General features: G+C 40.4%; 1 protein-coding gene and 1 pseudogene across 16 annotated transcripts; one reads left to right on the top strand and one right to left on the bottom strand.

The window, feature by feature from the left end:
• The first annotated feature begins 6,579 nt into the window (after window positions 1–6,579).
• LOC125107804 (60S ribosomal protein L15-like) lies at window positions 6,580–7,965 on the top strand (annotated as a pseudogene).
• Window positions 7,966–11,735: 3,770 nt separating this feature from the next.
• On the bottom strand, window positions 11,736–22,648 carry ZNF846 (zinc finger protein 846). Of its 16 annotated transcripts, none has more exons than XM_047703315.1 (7): window positions 22,321–22,648; window positions 19,585–19,813; window positions 19,047–19,135; window positions 18,278–18,404; window positions 17,731–17,814; window positions 13,781–13,860; window positions 11,736–13,311 (listed from the first exon to the last, which is right to left on the bottom strand). In XM_047703315.1, the coding sequence occupies exons 2-7, from the start codon at window positions 19,613–19,615 to the stop codon at window positions 12,172–12,174; spliced, it is 1,551 nt and encodes a 516-aa protein (XP_047559271.1). In that variant the 5' UTR covers window positions 19,616–19,813; window positions 22,321–22,648; the 3' UTR covers window positions 11,736–12,171. The 16 variants fall into 16 exon arrangements, with proteins under 16 accessions (XP_047559271.1, XP_047559263.1, XP_047559370.1 ...); XM_047703307.1 differs by lacking the exon at window positions 22,321–22,648 and adding an exon at window positions 21,968–22,314; XM_047703414.1 differs by lacking the exon at window positions 22,321–22,648 and having other exon boundaries at window positions 18,278–18,478; window positions 19,423–22,314.
• Between the last annotated feature and the right edge of the window lie 380 nt (window positions 22,649–23,028).

Here is a 23,028-nt window from a genome sequence, read left to right as displayed (position 1 = left end):
AGCCTGACCTGCTGGGGATTTATGGGAACCTAACTCACCTACAGGAAGGGATATACACAACTCCACCCCAGATAGGCTCTACATGCGAGCAGGAGAAGGAAAACACCTCCAGCCAGCTCTAGCAATCCTATCCCACCAAAAAGAGAAAAACAAGAGCACGTGTGAAATCCACTGTTCAGAGGTAAAGGGTCACTAAAAAAATGAGATCTGCTCATAGGTCTGTAAAATGCTTCCCTTTCCACCAAACCTTACCATCATCACATGGCTCAAGTCTTATTTACAGCAGTTTTTTTTAACCTAGTTAATTATAATATAATTATATAAAACAGTAGAAGGGAAAAATAATTTGGAAGAGATTGTACAAGCATTAAAACTAGATTCAGAGATGGCAGGAATGTTGGAATGATCAAATATAAATCAATCGTGACTAAAATGCTACAGACTCTAATGGATAGACTAGAGGGAATGTAGAAACAGATGGCAGTATTTACAAAATCCACAAATAATAAATTATAAGAAAATATTATGAATTTTGATGCTAAATTTGAGATAGAAAAATGCCTGGGAAAACACAACTTGCCTAAACTGACTTAAAATGAAATTGGAAACCTCAGCAGTCCTAAAAAACATAAAACTATTTGATGCTTGCTTTAAAATCATTCCAGAAAAGGAAAACAAAATGCAATAACCAATGACAACTAATCCAGATGCAAATAATGTAAAGAGTGAATTTTTCCTTATATAAAAGAAACCATTCTTATCATAGGAAATACTTTTAAAGTTTATCAAAAGGAAGGGGGCAACTTTTGAATTCAACATGGACAGGTCTGAAAGAGATTATGCTGAGTGAAATAAGTCAAGCAGAGAGAGTCAATTATTGTATGATTTCACTTACTTGTGCAGCATAAGGAATAACATGGAGGACATTAGGAGAAGGAAAGGAAAAGTGAGTTGGGGGGAAACAGAGGGGGAGACGAACCATGAGAGACTGTGGACTCTGAGAAACAAACTGAGGGTTTTGGAGGGGAGGAGGTGGGAGGTTGGGTGAGCCTGGTGGTGGGTATTAAGGAGGGCACATATTGCATGGAGCACTGGGTATGGTGCATAAACAATGAATCTTGGAACACTGAAAAAATTAAATGAATTTTTTTTAAAAGGAGGGGGGGACCTGGCTGGCTCAGTTGGAAGAGCATACAACTCTTGATCTCGAGGTAGTGAGTTTGAACCCCACGTGGGTGCAGAGATTATTTAAATAAAAATTTTTTAAAAGAAGAGGAAATACTCCTATCTTCACACAAGGAAACAGGGGAAAATATAGTAAGAAAAGAATATTACAGGGACGCCTGGGTGGCTCAGTTGGTTGGACGACTGCCTTCGGCTGGGGTCATGATCCTGGAGTCCCGGGATCGAGTCCCGCATCGGGCTCCCAGCTCCACGGGGAGTCTGCTTCTCTCTCTGACCTTCTCCTCGCTCATGCTCTCTCTCACTATCTCTCTCAAATAAATAAAAATCTTAAAAAAAAAAAAGAATATTACAGGCTAATGTTAATCAAACATATTTATTAAATATCTAAAATACCAGTATAGGGGCGCCTGGGTGGCTCAGTCGTTAAGCATCTGCCTTCGGCTCAAGCATGATCCCAGGGTCCTGGGATGGAGCCCGGCATCCCATGGGGCTCCCTGCTCTGGAGGGAGCCTGCTTCTCCCTCTCCCACTCCCCCTGCTTGCATTCCCTCTATCACTGTTTCTCTGTCAAATAGATAAATAAAATCTTTTAAAAAATAAATATAAAGGGGCGCCTGGGTGGCTCAGTGGGTTAAAGCCTCTGCCTTCAGCTCAGGTCATGATCCCGGGGTCCTGGGATCAAGCCCCATGTCAGGCTCTCTGCTCAGGGGAGAGCCTGCTTCCCCTCCTTTCTGTCTCTGCCTGCCGCTCTGCCTACTTGTGATCTCTGTCAAGTAAATAAATAAAATCTTTAATAAGTAAGTAAGTAAATAAATAAATAAAAATAAAATACCAGTATATAGGGACACCTGGTTGGCTCAGTCAGTTAAGAGTCTGCCTTCCACTCAGGTCATGATCCCAGGACCCTGGGATTGAGCCCCACATCAGGCTCCTGGCTCAGCAGGAAGCCTACATCTCCCTCTCCCTCTGCCCCTCCCCCTGGTTGTATTCCCTCTCTGTTTCTCTCTGTCAAATAAATAAGTAAAATCTTTAAAATATCAGTATATAGAATACATTCAGAAAATTAAAAAGGCAATTCTTATGTCCAAGTTTTGTTTTCCTAGAATAACATTGCTATATATAAAGGTTGCTATAACATTGGAAATTCAATGAATTCACCACATTTTTTAAAAAGAGTCCTTTTATTCGTTTAGTCATTCAAATATTCAGTTCTAAGGACTTGAATTAGATCATGGAAGAAATTCACCATTTCAGAGCAATCAGAGAAAAGCACATAATAAACTCAGTGGTCACTCATGAGAAAGCCTCCCTAAACTATGAAAGGTAGGAAAAAAACTTTAACCTTATCAAATTTACAACACCAATAAAGCAAATGGTAAAGATGCAATATGTAGCCCATTGATATTAACAAAAGGTATGCTTATTTTACAATGGCTAATCATTATTTTACTAGAGATTTTATTTATTCAGGAAAGCAAGAAAAAGATACAAATGTTCTAAAGATTGAAACAGAAAAATAAAACTGTCATTATTTTAAGTGATATGATTGCCTATGTGAGAACCCCAAAAGAGTACATAAATATCAGAATTTTAGATAAAATTTAACAAGGCTGCTGGATAAATTTCGATATATGAAAACCACCTACATATTGTATACTGACAATCAGGAAATTTAAATTAAAATACATAAGGTATATGTGTAATAAAATTATGGTAAGAAAATTTTAAGTGCTTAAGAATGAATCTAATATCTTGCAGAGCTTTTGTGGGGAAAAAATTTTTTAATATTGAACCTCTTTGAAGAAGACTTAAATAAACAGGGAGAATCATCTTGGTCTTGGATTGGAAAGTCCAATACAAAAAATACCACAGTTCTAAAAATGATTTAGATTCAGCAAATGTCTAATCAAAAGTAGACCAAGTATTTTTGGAGAACCAAAAATAAAAAAAATTATGATACAAAAATTTAAATGGATCTCCCACAACTTACTGAGTATAAAAAGAAAAATAGGAACGGCACAACACAAGGAACAGATCTTTGCATCTCCCAATTAAACTGGCCATCTGGGACCCATCAGGTACATAAAAGTTTTAGTGAATGCCTTCTCCGAGAGCACAAAATTATGTATTTTGAGAAATGAAATGTGTGCCTTGGTTACTATTACTAATGTCAATAACTTCAAAGGGAATAAGGAGTGTCCTGACAAAACCATGTATTGTGGCCTCGGTATATATATCAGAAATATGTAATTTGGGTACTATGAGGCAAGAGATTCCCAGAGCTGTTGACACTGAAAGGGGATAATTTTTAAATGATGGCCCAGCAGTTCATAATAACCATGAAGATGGGGGCATTCATTGGCCAGGGTAGCCAGAGCCAAAATGACTGACTGCCTGAAATTTGGCCAAGTGTAATGTTTTCTGGGGTCCTATTTTTATTAGCAACATTCCACTGTGCTCCATCACATAGAATGGTTAGCAGTGCAATTCATTTAGTACAAGAACACCCATTGCTGTTTACTCAGTTAATCCCAGAGGGTTCCCCAGATAGCCAAGGGATAGATGGATGGATGGATGGATTTATTTACCTATTATGTACTTATTTTCAGCCTTAAGAAAAGACAAAATTGGGGGCACCCTGGGTGGCTCAGCTGGTTAAGCATCCAACTCTTGATTTTGGCTCAGGTCATGATCTTGGGGTCATGAGATTGAGCTCCACATGTGCTCCTGCTGGTCATAGAGCCTGCTGATGATTCTCCCTCTCCCACTGCCCCTCCCCTGACTCAGAAGCACAATTGGACTCTTTCAAAAAAGAAAAAAAAGTCAAAAGTCAAAAAAGTCAAAACTGTGTTATTTAACTTTGAACCAATGGAGATGATCACCGCTTTACTAATGGGGTTTATATAATAAGTTCTAATCCTTGGTGACCCTGTTTTAACTTACATTGGGCCATATTAATTATTTTAACAAGGGATTCATAGGAACCTATTTTATCAAGGAAACTTGTGCCAACAACTTACCTTCACTTAAATGTATAATTGTTGTCATAGATATACTCAAGATGATATATCTTAGGGCAATAGGTATACTAGGATTATGGGAATTCATTATTTTTAAAAGATTTTAATTATTTGACAGGAAGAGCAAGAGAACACAAGCAGGGAGAGCAGCACAGGGAGAGGGAGAAGCAGGCTCCCCACTGAGCAGGGAACCCAATGTGGGACTCAATCCCAGGACCCTGGGATCATGACCTGAGCTAAAGGCAGATGCTTAAGTGACTGAGCTACCCAGGGATCCCAGGACTATAGGAAATTTAGGTAAGGCTACAGTTAAAGTAAGGCATACATATTTATTCTCTATTTTATTTTAATTACTATTTTAAAAGATTTTATTTATTTGTGAGAGAGAATGAGAGAGAGAGAGCATGAGAGGGGGAGGGTCAGAGAGAGAAGCAGACTCCCCGCCAAGCAGGAAGCCCGATGCAGGACTCGATTCCAGGACTCCAGGATCATGACCTGAGCCAAAGGCAGTCGCCCAACCAACTGAGCCACCCAGGCACCCTTAAGTACCTTTTTTTTTTTTTTAAGAAGGCTCCATGCTGGCCCCCCAATGCAGGGCTTGAACTCACCACCCTGAGATCAAGTGTCATATGCTTAAACCAACTGAACCACCCAGACACCCCTATTTTTAATTACTTTTTAAAGAATGTAGTGGATATCATGTTTAAATATGAGTCCCAGGTACAACTATATTTGAGACACAGCATGAAGACTGTGAAGCTTTTCCAATTAGTGCATTTTAGCAAATGTTAATGTAGAAGTTATGTTGAAGAGGCACAAAAGCCAGTTCCCTTTTATCTTTTTCTTCCATAACTTTTTTTAGTTATATGTTATCACATAGTTGTTATACATATGATTATTATATGTTTAACTAGTTATCTAAGTTTTTAGGATATGAAATTTTAACATACAAATTTTGGAATTCTAATTGGATCTAATTATGGAACTTTAACTATATAATTTATTTCAATTCTATATTAAAATATCATGTATACATGTTTTTTATTGCTATATTTTATTTTATTTAGCTATCTTTTATTTTCTCTCCCTGCATCTACAGATTTCTTGTTTTTAAAATCGGTAAATAATGTAACAATAGCACTATGGTATCTATACCTGGCATTTGCTGGGTGCCTAAAATTTAAAGTTCTCTTTTTGGGGGCTGGGAGTGCTTCCCAAAAATAGCTGCAGCCCTTACTTTTTTTTTAATTGATTAAAAAAATCTGCCTGACCTCTATTGTTTCCCTTAAAAAAAAAAAAGTATTTACCTGATAAGCTCCTGGTAGTCCCAAGTAGCCCCTCCTATGAGCATCCACTTCTCTTTCTAGGATATCCCTATCAAATTTAGAAGGGCTGTGGTTTAAATCCAAGAGTAAAATAATGGCAGAATCCTGATTTTGTGATAATTTGATTTTTAGGAGGATGCTTTTAACATGCTCATAGGCAGCGGCATTCAAGAATGCCCAAATACACTGACCAGAAAACTAACAACCTCATATGAGCTGAGAAATCTCCTCAAAGGTCTTAGGGAAGCAAAAACAAAATATTCCTTCTTTTCTTTTTCGTTACGCACTGAGCCACCAGTCTCCATGGATGGGATCTTCTTTATCCCACTAGGTCAGAGAACAAAGAACAAAGCAAGTATCAACACAGGGATTTGCCTTTAAAGCAGTATTTAAATTTTTGGAAGCAAGGATTATCCATAGGATGGACCCCCTCCACCTAACTACTGAAGAATGAGAGGGGCCTGCCCAAATTTCAAATCAAACGGATGAGTGTTTCCCAAGGGTCATAATTCCCAAGGAACATTCAATGACAGCTTTTAATGGCCTGTCAATGGAACACAATTCACCTCAGACTTATTTGTCCATCAGAGTAGATTCTCACAAAAAAGGAACAGCACCTGGGACTCAATGCGTGTCTCCTAAGCCCTCCACGGTGGCCCTTGGTGTGCTCTAACGGTGTTGGCAGGCCAGTGGATCAGTCTCCGCACCCTCGCAGCAGTCTTGAGGATAACCATTCTGTGCTTCCCACTTTCCAGGAAGTCTTCACTGTGCCTCTTTTAGTATATGCCAATTATCCCTAGATGCTTCCATGACTTCTCATCCAGTAGGACACTTTATTAATAAAATGTTGATTGGGGACCTCTCCTACACCTGATCATAGTAACTATATAAAACAAGAATCTGGGGTAACTCTCTTACCACAATTTAGATTGGAAAACCACAGAACATGCAGACACTGCACAAGGCAGTAATGGTTAAAGTTCAAGTGTACCAGTAGCCAGTAGTACCTACCCTGGGGCAGAACTTGCTCTTTGGCATAGATAGTAAGTCATGAGCAGTCCAGAGGCATCCCGCTCCCCACCCACCAAACAGAGTCACCTGTTTTGGTGAGTGCCAACGGATTTGTGCTAGGGTCCTAAATTATAAAGGTAACCAGATGATAACACAGATAGGTTAATGCCACTGAAAGTTTATTACTTAACAGTTCCAAGAGAAGGGGGCACACCAGGTAATGCAGGATCAATAGGGAAGCACCAGGTCAGTCAGGAGACAGAAAACAGGAATAAGGGAAAAGCACAGGTCAGAGCTGTGTTGGGGTTTCTTCAGGAAAGGCAAGGCAGAGCAAGGTAAAGCTAAATATTGTGCAGTTTAAATAATTCCAGTGCGCTCAGGATCACAGTTGTCTGCTACCTAGCCCTAGGTTGATTTAGGGCAGGAGAAATACTGGATTGTGTGAGAGTTAAGATAAAGGAGGTGGTTGGACTATAGGCTCTGGAGTGATTAGTTTGCATATGAATCATATGTAAGCTTCCAAAGAAGTTATTTACTGTCTTTAAAAGTTAGTTAGTCCTGGGGCGCCTGGTTGGCTCAGCTGGTTAAGCCTCTGCCTTCAGCTCAGGTCATGATCCCAGGGTCCTGGGATCGAGTCCCACATCAGGCTCTCTGCTCAGCAGGGAGTCTCCTTCCTCCTCTCTCTGCCTGCCTCTCTGCCTACTTGTGATCTCTGTCAAATGAATAAATAAAATCTTAAAAAAAAAAAAAGTTAGCTAGTCCTGCCTTTGTCTGGAGGCAGCCATCCCCTGAAAGGCAAGCCAAGAGGGGCACTTACCAGTACATCCAGGAGCTATGGAGGAGGAAGCAGTCCAATGTAATAATGCTCCTTCTTCTCACGGTGAGCTGCTGGCAGTACCCCCAGCTCTGTGCACTTCACAGGGCCCTCCACCCAACCCAGCCCCATAAAGCATGCAGACTGGGGTACAAGGCCAAGCAAGTTTATGTCATATATTGGCTTCGTGTACGTGGTGTAGTGGCTGCAGATACCCAGGTACCAAAGGAGCAGCCTATGGCAAGCCTGTCCATCATGCCGTTAACCAGCTAAAGTTTACCCAACATCTTCAGTCTGTTGTAGAGGAACAAGCTAGACGCCACTGGGGCTCTGAGAGTCTTGAATTCTTATTGGGTTGGTGAAGACTGCACATGCAAATTCTTTGAGGTTATCCTCATTGATCCATTCCATAAAGCTATCAGAAGAAATCCTGAGACCTAGTGGATCACTAAACCAGTCCACAAGCACAGGGAAATGGGAAGGCTGACTTCTGCAGGCTACCAAGAACTGTGGCCTTTGGAAAGGGTCACAAGTTCCACCACATTATTAGTGGTTCTCACCAGGCACCACAGAGAGGGCACAATATTATCCAGCCCCACTGTTACTGCTAATATAGTAATGTTTGTAAAATTCTTACCTATTAAATAATTTAGGTCAAAAACAGTAACAACCACCTAGTGCTGGGAGGGGCAGTCTCTCCAGGCAGCAAGAACCCAAAGATGTTAAAGCAATATAATACACAAAAAATTAAAAGCATGATTAGTACAGTGGTTAATGTCCAAACACGATGGTTTTTCCTCTTCGATGGAGGGTGATGATGCAAGATGGAAGAGATTCTCATGGGTAGTAAGGTAACCTTCCATTTCTTTATCTGGAGGGTAGATACCTGTGGACACACTAGTTTGTAGTTTATTAGCAACACGTAGGCACTTTCACACTATTTTCTGTATGTATGCTAGAATTATAAAATCTAAGGGTGGGGGAAAAAGGGACGACTGGGTGGCTCAGTTAAGCATCTGACTTCGCCTCAGATCGTCATCTCAGGTCCTGGGACCAAGCTCCATGTCGGGCTCTGCACTCAGCAGAAAGTCTACTTGTCGCTCTTCCTCTCCTTCTGCCTCTCCTCCATTCATGCTCTCTCTCAAATATTTCTTTTAGCAGAATGGGAAAAAAAAATCACAGAACAGCATTAAAATAATGTAGTAGAGGTGGGGTACCTGGCTAGCTCAGTCAGGACAGCATACAATTCTTGATCTTAGGGTCTTGAGTTCAAGCCCCACATTGGGGAGTAGAGTTCACTTTTTTAAAAGAATTTTATTTTTAAAATTTTTCAGTTCACTTTTTTTTTAAAAAGGAGGTGGGGGTCTTGGTGGCTCTGTCAGTTAAGCATCTGCCTTCAGCTCATGACCTCAGGGTCTTGGGATGGAGCCCCGCATTGGGCTCTCTGCTCAGCAGGGAGTCTGCTTCTCCCTCTCATTCTCCCTCTGTGCTCTCTCTCAAATAAATAAATAAAATCTTTAAAAAAAAGTAATTGGAGGAGATAAAGCAGAAGAGCCAAAGAGATGGTAGTATGAGGACTGACATTGCTGGCCTTTAAGAAGAAAAAAAGATCCAGGAAAAAAGGAAAGCAGAAGGGGATCTAGAAACTGGAAAAAGGAACAGATTCACCCCTAGAGCCTCCGGGGAGGAATACAGTCCTATTAACATCTTGATTTTAGTTCCCTGAAACCCATTTCAGAGTTGTGAACTCCAAAACTGTTAAGGTAGTAAAATTTTAGTTGTCTTCTGACATTGTTTGGTAGTTTGTTAGAGCAGCAGTAGTAAACAATAACACAATGTAAAGCTAGAATATTAAGGTATAGATTTTGAGGGTTTAAGAGAAGTATCTATATTTAGGATAGAATGGGTAGGGTAGAATAGGATGGACAAGGTATATACTAATTTCTCAGAAATCTATACCAAGACGACCTTGGCACACCCTGTTCTATAAAGCCAGCTTTTGAAAAAGGTCCCCAGGAACTTTTATGATTAAATCCCAACCTCATTCAACTCACCCAAATCAGCATTTGGTAGAGGTGATCAGTCACTGCTCCTTGCCTTGGATTCATGAAAATCAGTCTTAATTCTATTCCTATGGGCCACTACTTTTCAATTCATTTGTTACCTCCTATATGACTCCAGCTGCCACAGTCCCAGGGCTTGCCAATCCTCAGATGAAATTATCTAACTGAATGGTTTTACGTGCCATCTATACATTGATGATTCTGAAATACAAGTGCTCAGCCTGGTAAGCTTTTTTTATGTACCAAGAAGTCTGTATATAAGCAGTCCAGTGACTGGTACAATACTACAAACAGAAGCATCTCTCTGTTTCTCAGCCATACCCAAGTGGTCTGTAGTTTTTATCCTCATAGTACACAATGTAGAAGAGCAATCCTTGAAGAGAAAAAGCCATTGGAGATTGTCCCCTTTTTAACAGTTTTCCCAGAATCCACACTGATGACTTCTGCCTACTTCTTATTAGCCAGGACTATGAATTATAGTCTTCTCATAAATCCAAGGAAATCTGAGAAGTAGGAATGATTTTTTTTTTTTTTTTTAGTTATGTGCCTGGAGATAACCTGGATTCTATTTATAAGGGACAGGAACATTGAGATGACTAAATACTACTTGCCATACAAAGCCAGAATTTTCCTATAATCAAATACCACAAAGAGCTTCATTTTATGACCCACTTGCAAATACACTAGAAAGCAGTACCTAAAAACATTATAAAATGTTCTTACATTGCGAGGGCACCTGGGTGGCTCAGTCAGTTGAGTGTCCAACTCTTGTTTTCAGCTCAGGTCAAGATCTCATGGGTCATGAGATTCAGCTCTGCCTGGGACTCTGTACTCAGCAGGGAGTCTGCTTCAAAGATTCTCTCCCTCTGTCCCTGCCCCAGCTGATGTGCACACTCTCTCTCAAAAAAAAAATGTATTTTCAAAAATGCTCTTACAGGGGCGCCTGGGTGGCTCAGTCAGTTAAGTGTCTCCCTTCGGCTCAGGTCATGTCATGGGATTGAGCCCTGCATCGGGTTCCCCGCTCGGTGGGGACCCTGCTTCTCCCCCTCCCTGCTACTTCCCCTGACTATGCTCTCCCTCTGTCAAATAAATAAAATCTTTTTTTAAAACGCTCTTACATTGCCAAATAAATTTCCAAATATTTCATATAATTCAATGAAGACATATATACAAGAAAGTCTTTAGATATGAACCATAATGAAAACACCATTATATCAAATGAGTATACCATTGCAGAAATTACTTAAGAGTATCTTTAAAAGCAACTAAAACTTTGTAATACAAAACCACCACAAAAATAAAGGTGCCAGCTGCTTTCCTTGAGAACGAGACACACAGAAAGGCGACTGCATTTATGTCGTCTATTTCAATCTGATCTCCAGGAAGAATTGTCTTGTATACACTAAGGAAGAGCAGTACCTGAAGGCTTCCCCAAATTCCTCTCATTCATACGTCATTCCTCCAATGAGCATTCTGTGAGTCTCTTAATGGATGTGTATTTACCAAAAATCATTCCCACATTTTTACACTCATTCAGCTTCTTTGCAGGGTGGGTTTTCACACGTAGAGTAAAATGTTTAAGATGGATACACCATTTCCCATGTACCCTACAACCACTATTTCTCTCCAGTGTGGATTATTTTTACTGAAGGTCAAAGCCAAAAAGTAAACACACACACACACACAGAGGCATACCCATTATTTCTAATAGTCATAACATTTTCTGCCTCTGTGAGATTACCAAAGAATGCCAACATATGGGGCTGTTTTCCCACATATCTTACCATCATAAGGTTTCTCTTCACTGTGTGTTGTGACTTACTCATTAACACCTGAACAATCTTCAACATTTCTTACATTCACGAGTCTCCCTGCACTGAAGCAATCAAGAATTTCTAAAAGCTTTCCCGAAGCTTTCCCATATTTCTTGCATGTATAGAAATCTCTCCAGTTTTTGAATGTTGAGTTCTTAAGAGACAAGAAACAACTGTAGGTCTTCCTGGGTCCTTTACATTTGTAGGGTTTTATACCAGTATGAAGTCTCATGTGGCTATTAAGGCCTTGACACTAAGGTTTTACCACATTCCTTACAGATGATTTATCCCTACTAGTATGAATTATCATGTGCTCTCAAAGCCCGTTGTCATATTTTTTTTCATTAAGATTTTATTTATTTATTTGACAGAGAGATCACAAGTAAGCAGAGAGGGAGACAGAGAGAGGGGGGAAGCAGGCTCCCTGCTGAGCAGAGAGCCTGACTCAGGGCTCAATCCCAGGACCCTGAGATCACGACCCGAGCCGAAGGCAGAGGCTTTACCCCCTGAGCCACCCAGGCGCCCCCAATTGTCCTATTTTAATGCTATACTTCATTCTTACCTTTACATCACTTTTACAGTCATTTCTTATTTATTTATTAGTAATCTCTATGCACAACGGAGCTCAAACTCACAACCCTGAGATCAAGAGTTGTCTGCTCTACCAACTGAGCCAGCCAGGCACCCCTGACTTTTACGGTCATTTTAGATATGTAAAATTAATGTCAGAGCAACAACAAAAAGGCTCTCCCACATACCTTATAACTGGAAGGTTCTCTCAAGTGTGAGTTCTTACACTTTACATTCTGTAAAGTATGAACAATTACTGCTCTCCCATATACCTTATATGCATGCAAATTCTGCCCCAGGATGTTCCTATCATGTAAGGATGAAAAATGAGTAATTTTTCTTTCATAAGGTACTTTTTATCCAGATGAGTTTAGATGTGAACACTAAGGTCCGAAGAACATTTACAGGTTTTTCCACATGCCTTAGTTCTTAAATGTTTAACAAGTGCCGAAGACTGAGTGAAGGTTTTCCCACAGTCCTTACATTTATATGGTTTCTCTCCAGTGTGAGTTCGCATGTGAATATTAAGGCATGTGGAGTACCTAAAGGCTTTCCCACATTCTTTACATTTGTACGGTTTCTCTCCAGTATGCGTTCGCATGTGCATATTAAGATTCGTAGAACGAGCAAAACCTTTCCCACATTCTTTACATGCAAAGGCCTTCTCTCCAGTGTGAGTTCTTAAGTGTGTGGTAAGGCCTGAAGACTGAGTGAAAGCTTTCCCACATTGCTTGCATTCGTATGGCTTCTCGCCAGTGTGTGTCCTGACATGCTGACTGAGCATTGAAGAATTATTAAAGGCTTTCCCACATTCCTTACATACATAGGGTTTCTCTCCAGTGTGTGTTCGCACATGTAAGACAAGTCCTGAGGAGCGAGTGAAAGTTTTCCCACACTCCTTACATAAATATGGCTTTTCTCCACTGTGAATTCTTACGTGTTTTGTAAGGTATGAAGAGTGAATAAAAGCTTTTCCACATTCCTTACATTCATATGGTTTTTCTCCAGTGTGAATTCGCATGTGTAAAATAAGTCCTGTGGATCGAGTAAAGGCTTTCCCACATTCCACGCACACATAGGGCTTTTTTCCACTGTGAATTCTTCTATGATCTGTAAGGTACGAGGAATGAGTGAAGACCTTCCCACATTCTTTACATTCATATGGTTTTTCTCCAGTGTGGTGTCTCTTTTGTGCCTTAAGGGATGACTGATTAACAGAAGTTCTCTGATGCTCTTTGCATTCACACACGTTCCCTCGTGTCTGAGTTTTCTTGTGCCCAGTAAGATCTGAAAGCTGACCAAAGGCTTTATTGTGCTGGACACTCTCAGAAGTTTTCTCCCCAGTGGGGATTTCCGTGAGCAGAGTACAAATAAAGTTCTTTTTAAAGGCTTTTCCATTCTGATTACCCTTAGAAGTTTTCTGTCTACTGGGAGTCATAAATGAGTGTCCACTAAACGCTCTTCCACACAAGTTAGAGCCATATCGTTTCACTCCAGCATTGTTTCTCTCCTGTTGATTAAGGTTTAAATGATAACTAAAGATTTATTCACACTATAACAGAATTTCTCCCCCATCACAACTTTTATGCATTGGAAACATCATCATAATTGAAGTGGTTTTTTCCATTTCAGTGTACAGAGTTCCTGCCCTGTTTTGAGTTATTTTAAGTTGAATAAACAGACTCTGAGGCTACACTCTACTTTCACAGAGTATCTTCTGGTAATGACTCATACTAAATCATTTAAAACCTAATCCCAGTGTATCAAAAACTGGACATCTGAGCTATATTTATGTGGCTCTCTGAGGAGAAACAGGATTGAAGTAGGTTTACAGTGCTCCCCAAATTCTTGACATTCAAAGAAATCTCTTCACAGATTCTGCTTTCTTTGGGTAAATGACATTTATTTCATATCATCTGCATCAATTCTGTACTTCTGGTCCAGGTGTGGAAGAAAGGAATTACTTTTGGAGATCTTACCAGTTGTATTCCATTTGATGTTTTTTCCAAAGAAATATCCCGAAGGGCTGTGAAACCTTTAGTTTTGAGCAAATCCAATTCTGAAAAAAAGTGGAAAATTTTGTTTCAGAGAAAAATCTTGGGATAAAGTTGTTTAAAAGCATACAGCACAGAGAATGACACCACAAAATATGGTAGAGTAGGGAACTCCGGGAATCCTTCCCACCAGAAAACAAATAAAACGCTTACAAAAACTATCAAAATCAACTATTACAGAACTTGGGAATCTAGTCAAAAACTTACAACTGCCAAGCGAACACTTATGGAAAAAGGCTGCAGCTACAGTTCACCAAGAGAGTGCTGAAGCACTTTAATTATCCACCTACCATCCCCACTCCTCAGATCAGCGGCAGTCATGTAGACAACAGGATGCAACCCTGAGAAAGTTACAATTGCTGAAAGGAGCACTATGGACTTTGCTCTCGGAGAACTGCCATTTTGTGTTCCCATCTGTCTGGCAGCCTCAAGTACCACGGCCGCAAGGGTGTGCCTTTATATCATCGAACTCAAAGAGTTCCCAGGAGCAAGGCAGCATCAGACAACTACTGATTAAAGTATCTGAAGGCAAAGTATTGCCTACAGTAGCCCAAGGACAGGGAAAGCATTTGAGACAAATAAAAGACAGCCTGAAAAGCCTTAGAAGGAACAGACTGGAAATGTTGGTAGGTGCGTAAATAGGGCTTTGAAAAGCTCAGGTGTTTACCAGTGAATCAAGAAGTTCACATGCACACATGGGGCTGGGAGGCTGGAGAGGACCCAAAGCTTTCACCTCTCACTGACCTTCAGCATCCACTCCACCAGAAATGGAAAGCTAAGAAAGAGTTGTACATGGCCTAGCTAAACACTGAAGGAGTGGCCCAACACATAGCCAATCAGAAAAAACTAAAAGAATATTTTTAGTTTTCTTTTCTTGGTTCCAGTTATTTAAGGAATTTCTGTCACTCTAAGATGACCACTAAACTAACAGAACATGGATTTCAGGGACCGCACTAAAAAGAATGCAGAACATACAAAAATAATTTATAAAAGCCACAAAACAAACACCAATAATACACAACAAGCAGCAACAACAAACCCAGGGAGGGGCTGAATCATATTTTCAATTGCCACATTATGATGTCTAAAATTTATACTTCCAACTAAAATATATGAGGTATGCAAAGGAACAATTAAAAAATTAATACAAATTGTTCCTGGAAGCCCAGGCATTGGACTAATAACTTTAAATCAATTTGTTTCAACACACCAAAGAGCTAACAGAAACCATGGACAAAGAACTAAGGAAACTAGAAGAATTAGGACTCAAGTAAGAGACTATCAAGTAAGAGACAGAAATTACAAAAAACAACCAAATAAAATTCTGGAGCTGAGAAATACATTATCAGAAATGTGTTGGAAAAGTGCTCAACGTCACTTGGCATCAGGGAAATACAAATCAAAACCACAGTGAGATACCACCTCACATGTCAGAATGGATAAAATTAAGATGTCAGGAAACGACAAATGTTGGTGTAGATGCGGAGAAAGGGGAACCCTCCTACACTGTTGGTGGGAATGCAAGCTGGTGCAGCCACTCTGGAAAACAGCTTGGAGGTTCCTCAAAAAGTTGAACATAGAGCTACCCTACAACCCAACAATTGCACTACTGGGTATTTTATCCTAAAGGTACAAATGTGATCCAAAGGGGCACGTGCACCAAATACTTATAGCAGCAATGTCCACAATAGCCAAACTATGGAAAAAACCTAGATGTCCATCAACAGATGAATGGATAAAGAAGATGTGATACACACACGTGCGTGCACACACACACACACACACACACACACACACACACAGGAATACTATGCAGCCATCAAAAGAAATGAAATAACCAGATGGTATTATGCTGAGTGAAATAAGTCAATCACAGAAACACAATTATCATATGATCTCCCTGATATGAGGAATTTGAGAGGCAGGGTGGGGAGTTTGGGGGGTAGGGAAGGAAAAAAATGAAACAACATGGGATTGGGAAGGACTCTTAATCTCACAAAACAAACTGAGGGTGAGTGGGGGGTGGGGAGGTATGGAGAAGGTGGTTGGGTTATGGACATTGGGAAGGATATGTGATATGGTGAGTCCTGTGAAATGTGTAAGCCTGACGATTCACAGACCTGCACTCCTGGGGCAAATAATACATTATATGTTAATAAAAATAATTAGTTAAAATTAAATAAATAAATGGCCAAAAAAAAAAAAAAAAAACCCAGAAACGTGTTGTACGGGAAAAAGGATAGACATATACACAAACAGAACAAAGAATCCATAAGAGAAGCCCATACATTTAGAATAAATATATTCTCAACATGTGTGCCATGACCATTCAATGGGGGAAAGAACAGTCTCTTCAATACACAGTGCTAGGATAACTGGATATTTCTATGCAGAAGAATCAAACTGGACCCCTGCTTCACACCATATATACCAATTCACTCAAAATGGATCAAAACCCTCATGTAAAGGCTAAATATATAAAACCCTTAGAAGGAAACAAGGGCGTAAATCTTCAGAACCTCAGATTTGATAGTGTCCAATATTTCTGTTCTTAGATATGACATCAAAAGCACCAAAGAGAACAAAAGATAAACTGAACCCCACTGCAATTAAAAACATACATCAAAGAACACTATCAAAAAAGCAAAACGGTGACCCCAAAAATGGGAGAAAATATCTGCATATCATCCATGTGATATAGGTCCACTATTAGAGTACAGAAAGAACTCCTATGCTTTAACAACAACAAAACAACTCAAAGTAAAAAATGGGCAAAGAATTTGAATCGGCATTTCTCCAAAGACACAGAAAATGGTCAACAAGCACACAAAAAGATGTCCAACATCATTTGTTTTAGGGAAATGCAAATCAAAACTACCATAAGATACCACTTCATACCTGCTAGGATGGTTACTATTAAAAAAAAAGAAGAGGGAGGAGGGAGGGAGGGAGGGAGGAAGGAAGGAAGGAAGGAAGGAGAAGTGATGGCAGGGATGTGAAGTAACTTCTACACTGCTAGAGGGAATATAAGATGGTACAGCTTCTGTGTTAAACAGTTTGGTAATCCTTAACAAGTTAAACATAAAATGACCATATGCCCCACAATTCTATTTCTAGGTAGTAAGTAATAGTCCTGAAACTGAATTCTGTATGATTCTATTTGATATGCACAGAACAGACAAACCTATAAATTAGAAAGTAGATTACTAGCTGCAGGGAGTGGGGGTAGAGCTGAAGGGAGACTGACTGTTTAATGGTTACAGGGTTTCCTTTTCAAGTGATGAAAATATTTTGGAACTAAAAAGAGCTGATGGTTGCACAACACTGTGTATGTACTCAATACCAATAAATCACATTTATTAAAATGGTTAATTTTTGTGTATTTTATCTTAAAAAATGGCATATACATATGTTTAAATATGCATGAAACAAGATAAAAAGGTTGAAACAAAAGGGAAGTTGGATTACACAGAATACAGCTATGTTAGGAGTCTGGCAATGGTAAGGCTATGGTGTTGAAATTGTAGGCAATTTCCAAAGCTTAATACTCTGGAAAACTAAGGCTGACAGTGAACAAAAAACACTGATAGAATCAGAAAAGCAAGAGAGAAAGTACTGCAAAATGAGCTACTGTAAGTAATGACATTTTCAACTGAGTCAGATAGATCTTTCTGGGAGAACAGAAAAAGGCTGAGATCACTGGAAATTTGAAGGTAAAGGGAGATGAAGGTTCCTAAGCAAACTCAGAAACTGAATGACTTCCTTCTCAGAAAGAGTTTACCTTTGAAAGTTTGCCAAGTGGCATTTCCAAACATACTGCACCTTTCCCAGGCTAGTCACATCACTTGTCACAAAACCGTACCTCATGAACTTACCCGGCATAATTCCTCTCCCTCCTGTCCTCAGCTCTTCTGCTCCTCCCATTAGAGAGTTGAGATCAGGTTTGCATGATTCGTATCCTGCTTACAGGAAGAATATGTAAGGACCTCGCAAGACATGAAACATGGCTCTTTGGATAGGAACCAACACTTAAGCTTCAGGGTTTCTGTAGACGGTGAAGTCTCACTTTACAAACGCCAAATAATCACACAAAATTTTAAATCAATGCAATAAAACTATTCTAAAAGGAATAAAAATGTGAGTACATTCTTTCTGTGCCCTCAAATGACGAAGAGAGCTCTAAGACTTGAAAATCGTGTCCGGCCTCTAGACACACTTAAAGTCCTAAGGTTTTCAGTCCCTAAAAGGAATAAAGTAATTTATTTAGACAGATCTTCATTTTCACAGGGAATCCTCTAGACAGTAAGGCCCCTGAGGCCAGGGATTACATCTGTCTTGTTTACCACGGTATTCCCATCTGACAGCAAGGATACTTAAGAAACATTCATAAAGGGCTCAGTGAAGAAATGATGCCAACCTTACCTAGTATAATGAGATTCTGGTAGTTCTCCAACATCACATCTCTGTAGAGATCTCTCTGTGTTTGATCCAACAAAGTCCACTCCTCCTGGGTAAAGGTCACAGCCACATCCTCGAAGGTCACTAAGTGCTAAACCATCAAATACATACTGGCTTCAGCTAACCACTGTCTTCTTTGAGGTTCTCAGGAAGATGTATGAAAGACTGAGGAAGGGAGACCAGAAACCTACAGTACTCCTGGGACTAGACATCTCTTCTCTACCTACAGATACTGCCTAGAGATCACAGCCAGTCACATGGACTTATCAGCATCACTGACATGTGACTAAACTTCTGTTACCACCACTTGACTATGGGCTCTTTTTGCTTTACTCCTCCTCTATTTATAAGCTACACTTAGCACTGAACACAGTGCAACACTCTGTAAAATCTTCTAACAGATGAATTATTTCCACAATAACACACACTTTATATGAGATTAGATACCTTCATATCATTCCTCAGTATCTATCAAAACACTCAGCAAAACAACAGGCCAACAAGCCTGACTGAGGATCAGAAAGAATTAGTGAATAGTGGGATAAAAGAATCATATCCAGTGTAATCCCTATATATTCTGAGATGGCATGAGTCCTGGAGAAACTGACCAGAGACTCATTCCTTAAGCAGGGTCATTAATTGCTATAAGAAAGAAGCCTGGGGACATACAAGGAGATACGGCTACCTAATAAATAAGGCTGACATTCTGAAGAAAGGTCAACTTTCCACTTACCTGAGAAGAATCCATCAGTAACCCAGCCACCATCTTTGCCTCCTCAATCTTCCCCTCAGGAAGACAGAAAGGGTTCCGAGAAAGATAACCTCAGAGAGAAGAATGCCATGAACTCGGAAGCCAATCCAATTCCAGTAATAACATGCTTATAAGCTATTCCACACCACGCACAGAACATACCACAAACACACTAATTCCATAAACTGGCAAAGTGCTGAGTTACCTGGAGCAAAAAATGGTTTTCTGGATCTTGCTACCCATAAGAAACAGGTTAAATATTCCACCTTGGAGTTACACAAATTACAGTAGAGAGAGACAGAGCTGTCTGACACAACAGAATTCATGAACATGTTATTCCCTCAAAGAGCACACACACCTTCTTGCCTCCCAAATCCCAGGAACCTGACTTATACATGCTCTGCTCATTTCCATTGTTCTTCTATGGCCCACTGCACCATCACTCAGGCTCTGAGCACTGAGCACTGGATCTGCCACTTGTGAAGGAACTACATAAAAAGAAGCATCAATAAGGACTCACCATACACCTGATTCACATCAAGAGCTTCCATCCTGTGATCTGATAGAGTTTCCAGAATATTCCATATCCCACTCAGAAGACCACTTCAGAGAAGCTTCTGAGTTTAAATTAAGAGCTTGATCTCAATTTCTCTTTGAATACTGGAGTGTCTGGGTAACTGGTTCACAATATCCATCATTAAGCAACAGACATTTTCCCTCAATCATCAAACACCACTCATTAGGCATCTCTGTGCAGATGAAACATGTGACAGCCATTAAAAACCCGAATATCCTACCATGCAAATATTAATGCCAACCTCTATTTACTGAGGACTGTTCTACAGTATATACTGTTCTACATACATAAACTCCTTTAACTGCCCTAATAACCCTCCAAACTGGGTATTAATAACTATCATTTAATAGTTGAGAAAATGGAGGTCCACACAGTATCAATAACTGTCTCAAGTCACCCATCAGAAAAGCCAGGCAGACACATACTGGAATGGCAAGAGCCTTATCTCCTGTGGTGGTTGTTATTCCTGACATGACCAGAATTCAGTCCACATCCTCTGCTAGGCATAATGGAGATGAGAAATACAAAAGGTTTTATGAAATGAGAAGTCCCCCTGAATACCCCTGCAGGAGCTTTGTTGGATTTGGAAACTTTGCCACCTTCTGTCTCTTATTCCTTCATTCAGTTAGCAAATACTTAGTAAGGGTCTTCCTTCTGCCAGGCCAGGTACTAGGCAATGAGGAGGGAACAGTTTTTAGGGATCTCACAGTTGAATTTGGTAATGCAGGTAATAAACAGATAATCATCAGTTGATGATAAGCAGTATAAAGAATCAATCCCATTAAAGTATAAGGAGTACTGCACATATACAAATATACTCCTGATACAGTGACAAGGCTAGTTAGAGGTAGAATAAAGACGGAACTGGGAAATAATCACTTCAGAAGCCTGTGATAATTGATAATCTCACTTACTTCAAAAGTAGTGCCCAAATTTTGACCCAAAGACACCCAAACTTGAAATATCATAATTTTAGAAAAACTCAAAATAACATTTCTCATGTTAGCCACTCCAACAGCATCTGAATCATGTCACTGGGTTGTTGTTGTTTTTTAATGTTGAAACTAAAGGCTTTCCATATTATCTCACAGTTAACCACAAAGACTAGTATATAAATATATCGTGCATTGTTTCACCTTTTCTTATTACTGATCAGTTCTACTTTTTTCCATCATTAGTTTTATTTTCATTCACCCTTTCAGTACATTTTCTTCTACTTCTTTATTTCTTGCTCAACCTTATGAAGTAGCATGCTTAGTTCCACTTCTCAAACTTCTTTTATTAAACTACAGCATACATATAACTAAGGGAGGCAATCATGAATAAAAACCTCAATGAGGTATTAAGAAATGAACAGCCCCATGTAACCATCATTCAGGTTGAGAAGTAGAACACATCCAAATCCAGCATCTCAGACATATTTCTGGTCTCTCCCAAATCACTCATTCCATGCCTCCCAACTGCATCCACTATCCTGACATTTAACACTCTAGAGTGTTCTGCCCGTTTTTGAATTTTAAAGACAGAGTATCAAACAGCACGCATTCTTTTATGTCTGGCTTCTTTCGTTCAACATTATGTTTTGTGACGTTCATCCAAGTCGTTGCATCTGTGCTCCTTCCTTTTACTAAAGAGTATCCCACAAAAAATACATGCTACAATTCATCCACTCATCCTTTGATCAACTTTGGATTATTTCCAATTTAGGGATATTTCAAATAATGATGTTACAAATAGTGTTTATGTTGAATTGGCAGACGTGTGTGTGTACTGGTGTGTAAGTTAGTTGATACACTTTAAAAATGTGTTTCCACTAGCAGTTATGCACATCTCACTTGATACATTAACACTTGGCACTGTCACTCTTTTTAGTTTTACTTTTATTTAGATATTCAGTGTGTGCAGTAGTATTACACCGTGGTTTTTATTTGCAAATCTCTGGTTGCTAGTGATCTGAAGTATCTTTTCATGTATTTGTTGTCTATTTGCATTTTTTTCTTTTATCAAAGAGCCTATCCAAACCTCTTGCTCATTTTTCACCTTGGGTATTAATTTGTAGGAGTTATTACATAAATCCTTTGTCTTTACATGTGAGGCAATTAACCAAGTACTAAAGGTCGAATATGCCTGCAAATTATTTTAATCTTATTTTCAAAGAGCTTATCATAAACATTTAACTATATACATGGAGAGACATGTAAAAAGCGGTACACTACGCATGCAAAATACTAACAAATGGTCAATGTGCGACAAGGGAACACCTGAATAATTCGACAAACGTCAATAATGGGTGCCCACAGCCAGAGCATTTCCGTCCAGTGCTCACCAGAACCTCCCGCGATCCCCAGGTGAGTGAAAAGAGGGCCCTGCGGCCGTTTTCCACCACTGCGTACACGTTTCTTCTCTGGAGAAGGGGCAAAGCGGTCTGGCAGCTTTTGAAGAGGAGCACACCGGAGGGAGAAAAGGCCCTGCCTCCTCCGGGGTCCCTGAGCCACGACCCCGCCCCCAACCCGCGCGGGTGAAGCCGACAGAGGCTCTCAGAGGGACCCGGGCGGCCTCAGTCCCTCCGGCGCTGTGTGCGGGTGGGGAGGAGGAGCCGCGACTCCCGACTACCCCAAGATGTTCCAAACCCCCGAGGCTGAGCGCCCTACGGGGAGGCCAACAAAATGGAAAACTCACCTCCCACGCAGGGTGGAGCGGGAAGTGAGGCGTTAGCCAAAGAGCACTTCCGCTTCCGCTTTCCGCCACGAGGTCAGCGTAAGGGGCGGGGCGCCAGGCGCATCTGGGTCTGGTGGCGGTCGGCGTCCGCGTCCTCCCGACGTTCGCGGTGGCGGTTGGGCCTGGTTGCTCCCAGTGCAGGCTGTCCACACTGACTGGGCAGGAGAGCCGAGCGGAGTCCAGGGCACGGAGCTGGAAGAGCCGCAGACGTGGTGGGCAAGGTGTGCCTCCGGGTTCCCGGCCAAGGAGGCTCATCAAGTGCTTTTCTACAAGTCTTTCTCGTTGGTTCTGTTCCACGCAGCGCTATGCAGATTTATAAAGATAACCCTACTAGTCCACAAAATGAACTCCTAGCCCATTCAGTTCTCTTTTTAGATCTTGAGTCTTGTTTGAGATGGCATTATAGCACATCATTAACCCGCTTAAAATCCTTTTTAGTATAGTCAGAACTGTGTATCGATCACCATTTTAGTACATTTTCATAATCACAAAAGGGATCCCAGTACCCACCCCACCGCAAGCCCAAGGCAACAACTAATTTACTTTTTGTCTCTAGGAATTTACCTATTCTCAACATTTCATGTAAACAAAATATTACAATATGTGGTCTTTGTGTCTGGCTTTGTAGTGGCCTGCCCCTCCCAGAGGAACTTGCTTGTGCACCCCGGA

The sequence above is a fragment of the Lutra lutra genome, chromosome 1, assembly GCF_902655055.1.
Source record: "Lutra lutra chromosome 1, mLutLut1.2, whole genome shotgun sequence".
NCBI classification, from domain to species: domain Eukaryota; kingdom Metazoa; phylum Chordata; class Mammalia; order Carnivora; family Mustelidae; genus Lutra; species Lutra lutra.
Note: the sequence above shows the minus strand (reverse complement) of the source record. Positions and strands in the feature narration are given on the sequence as shown.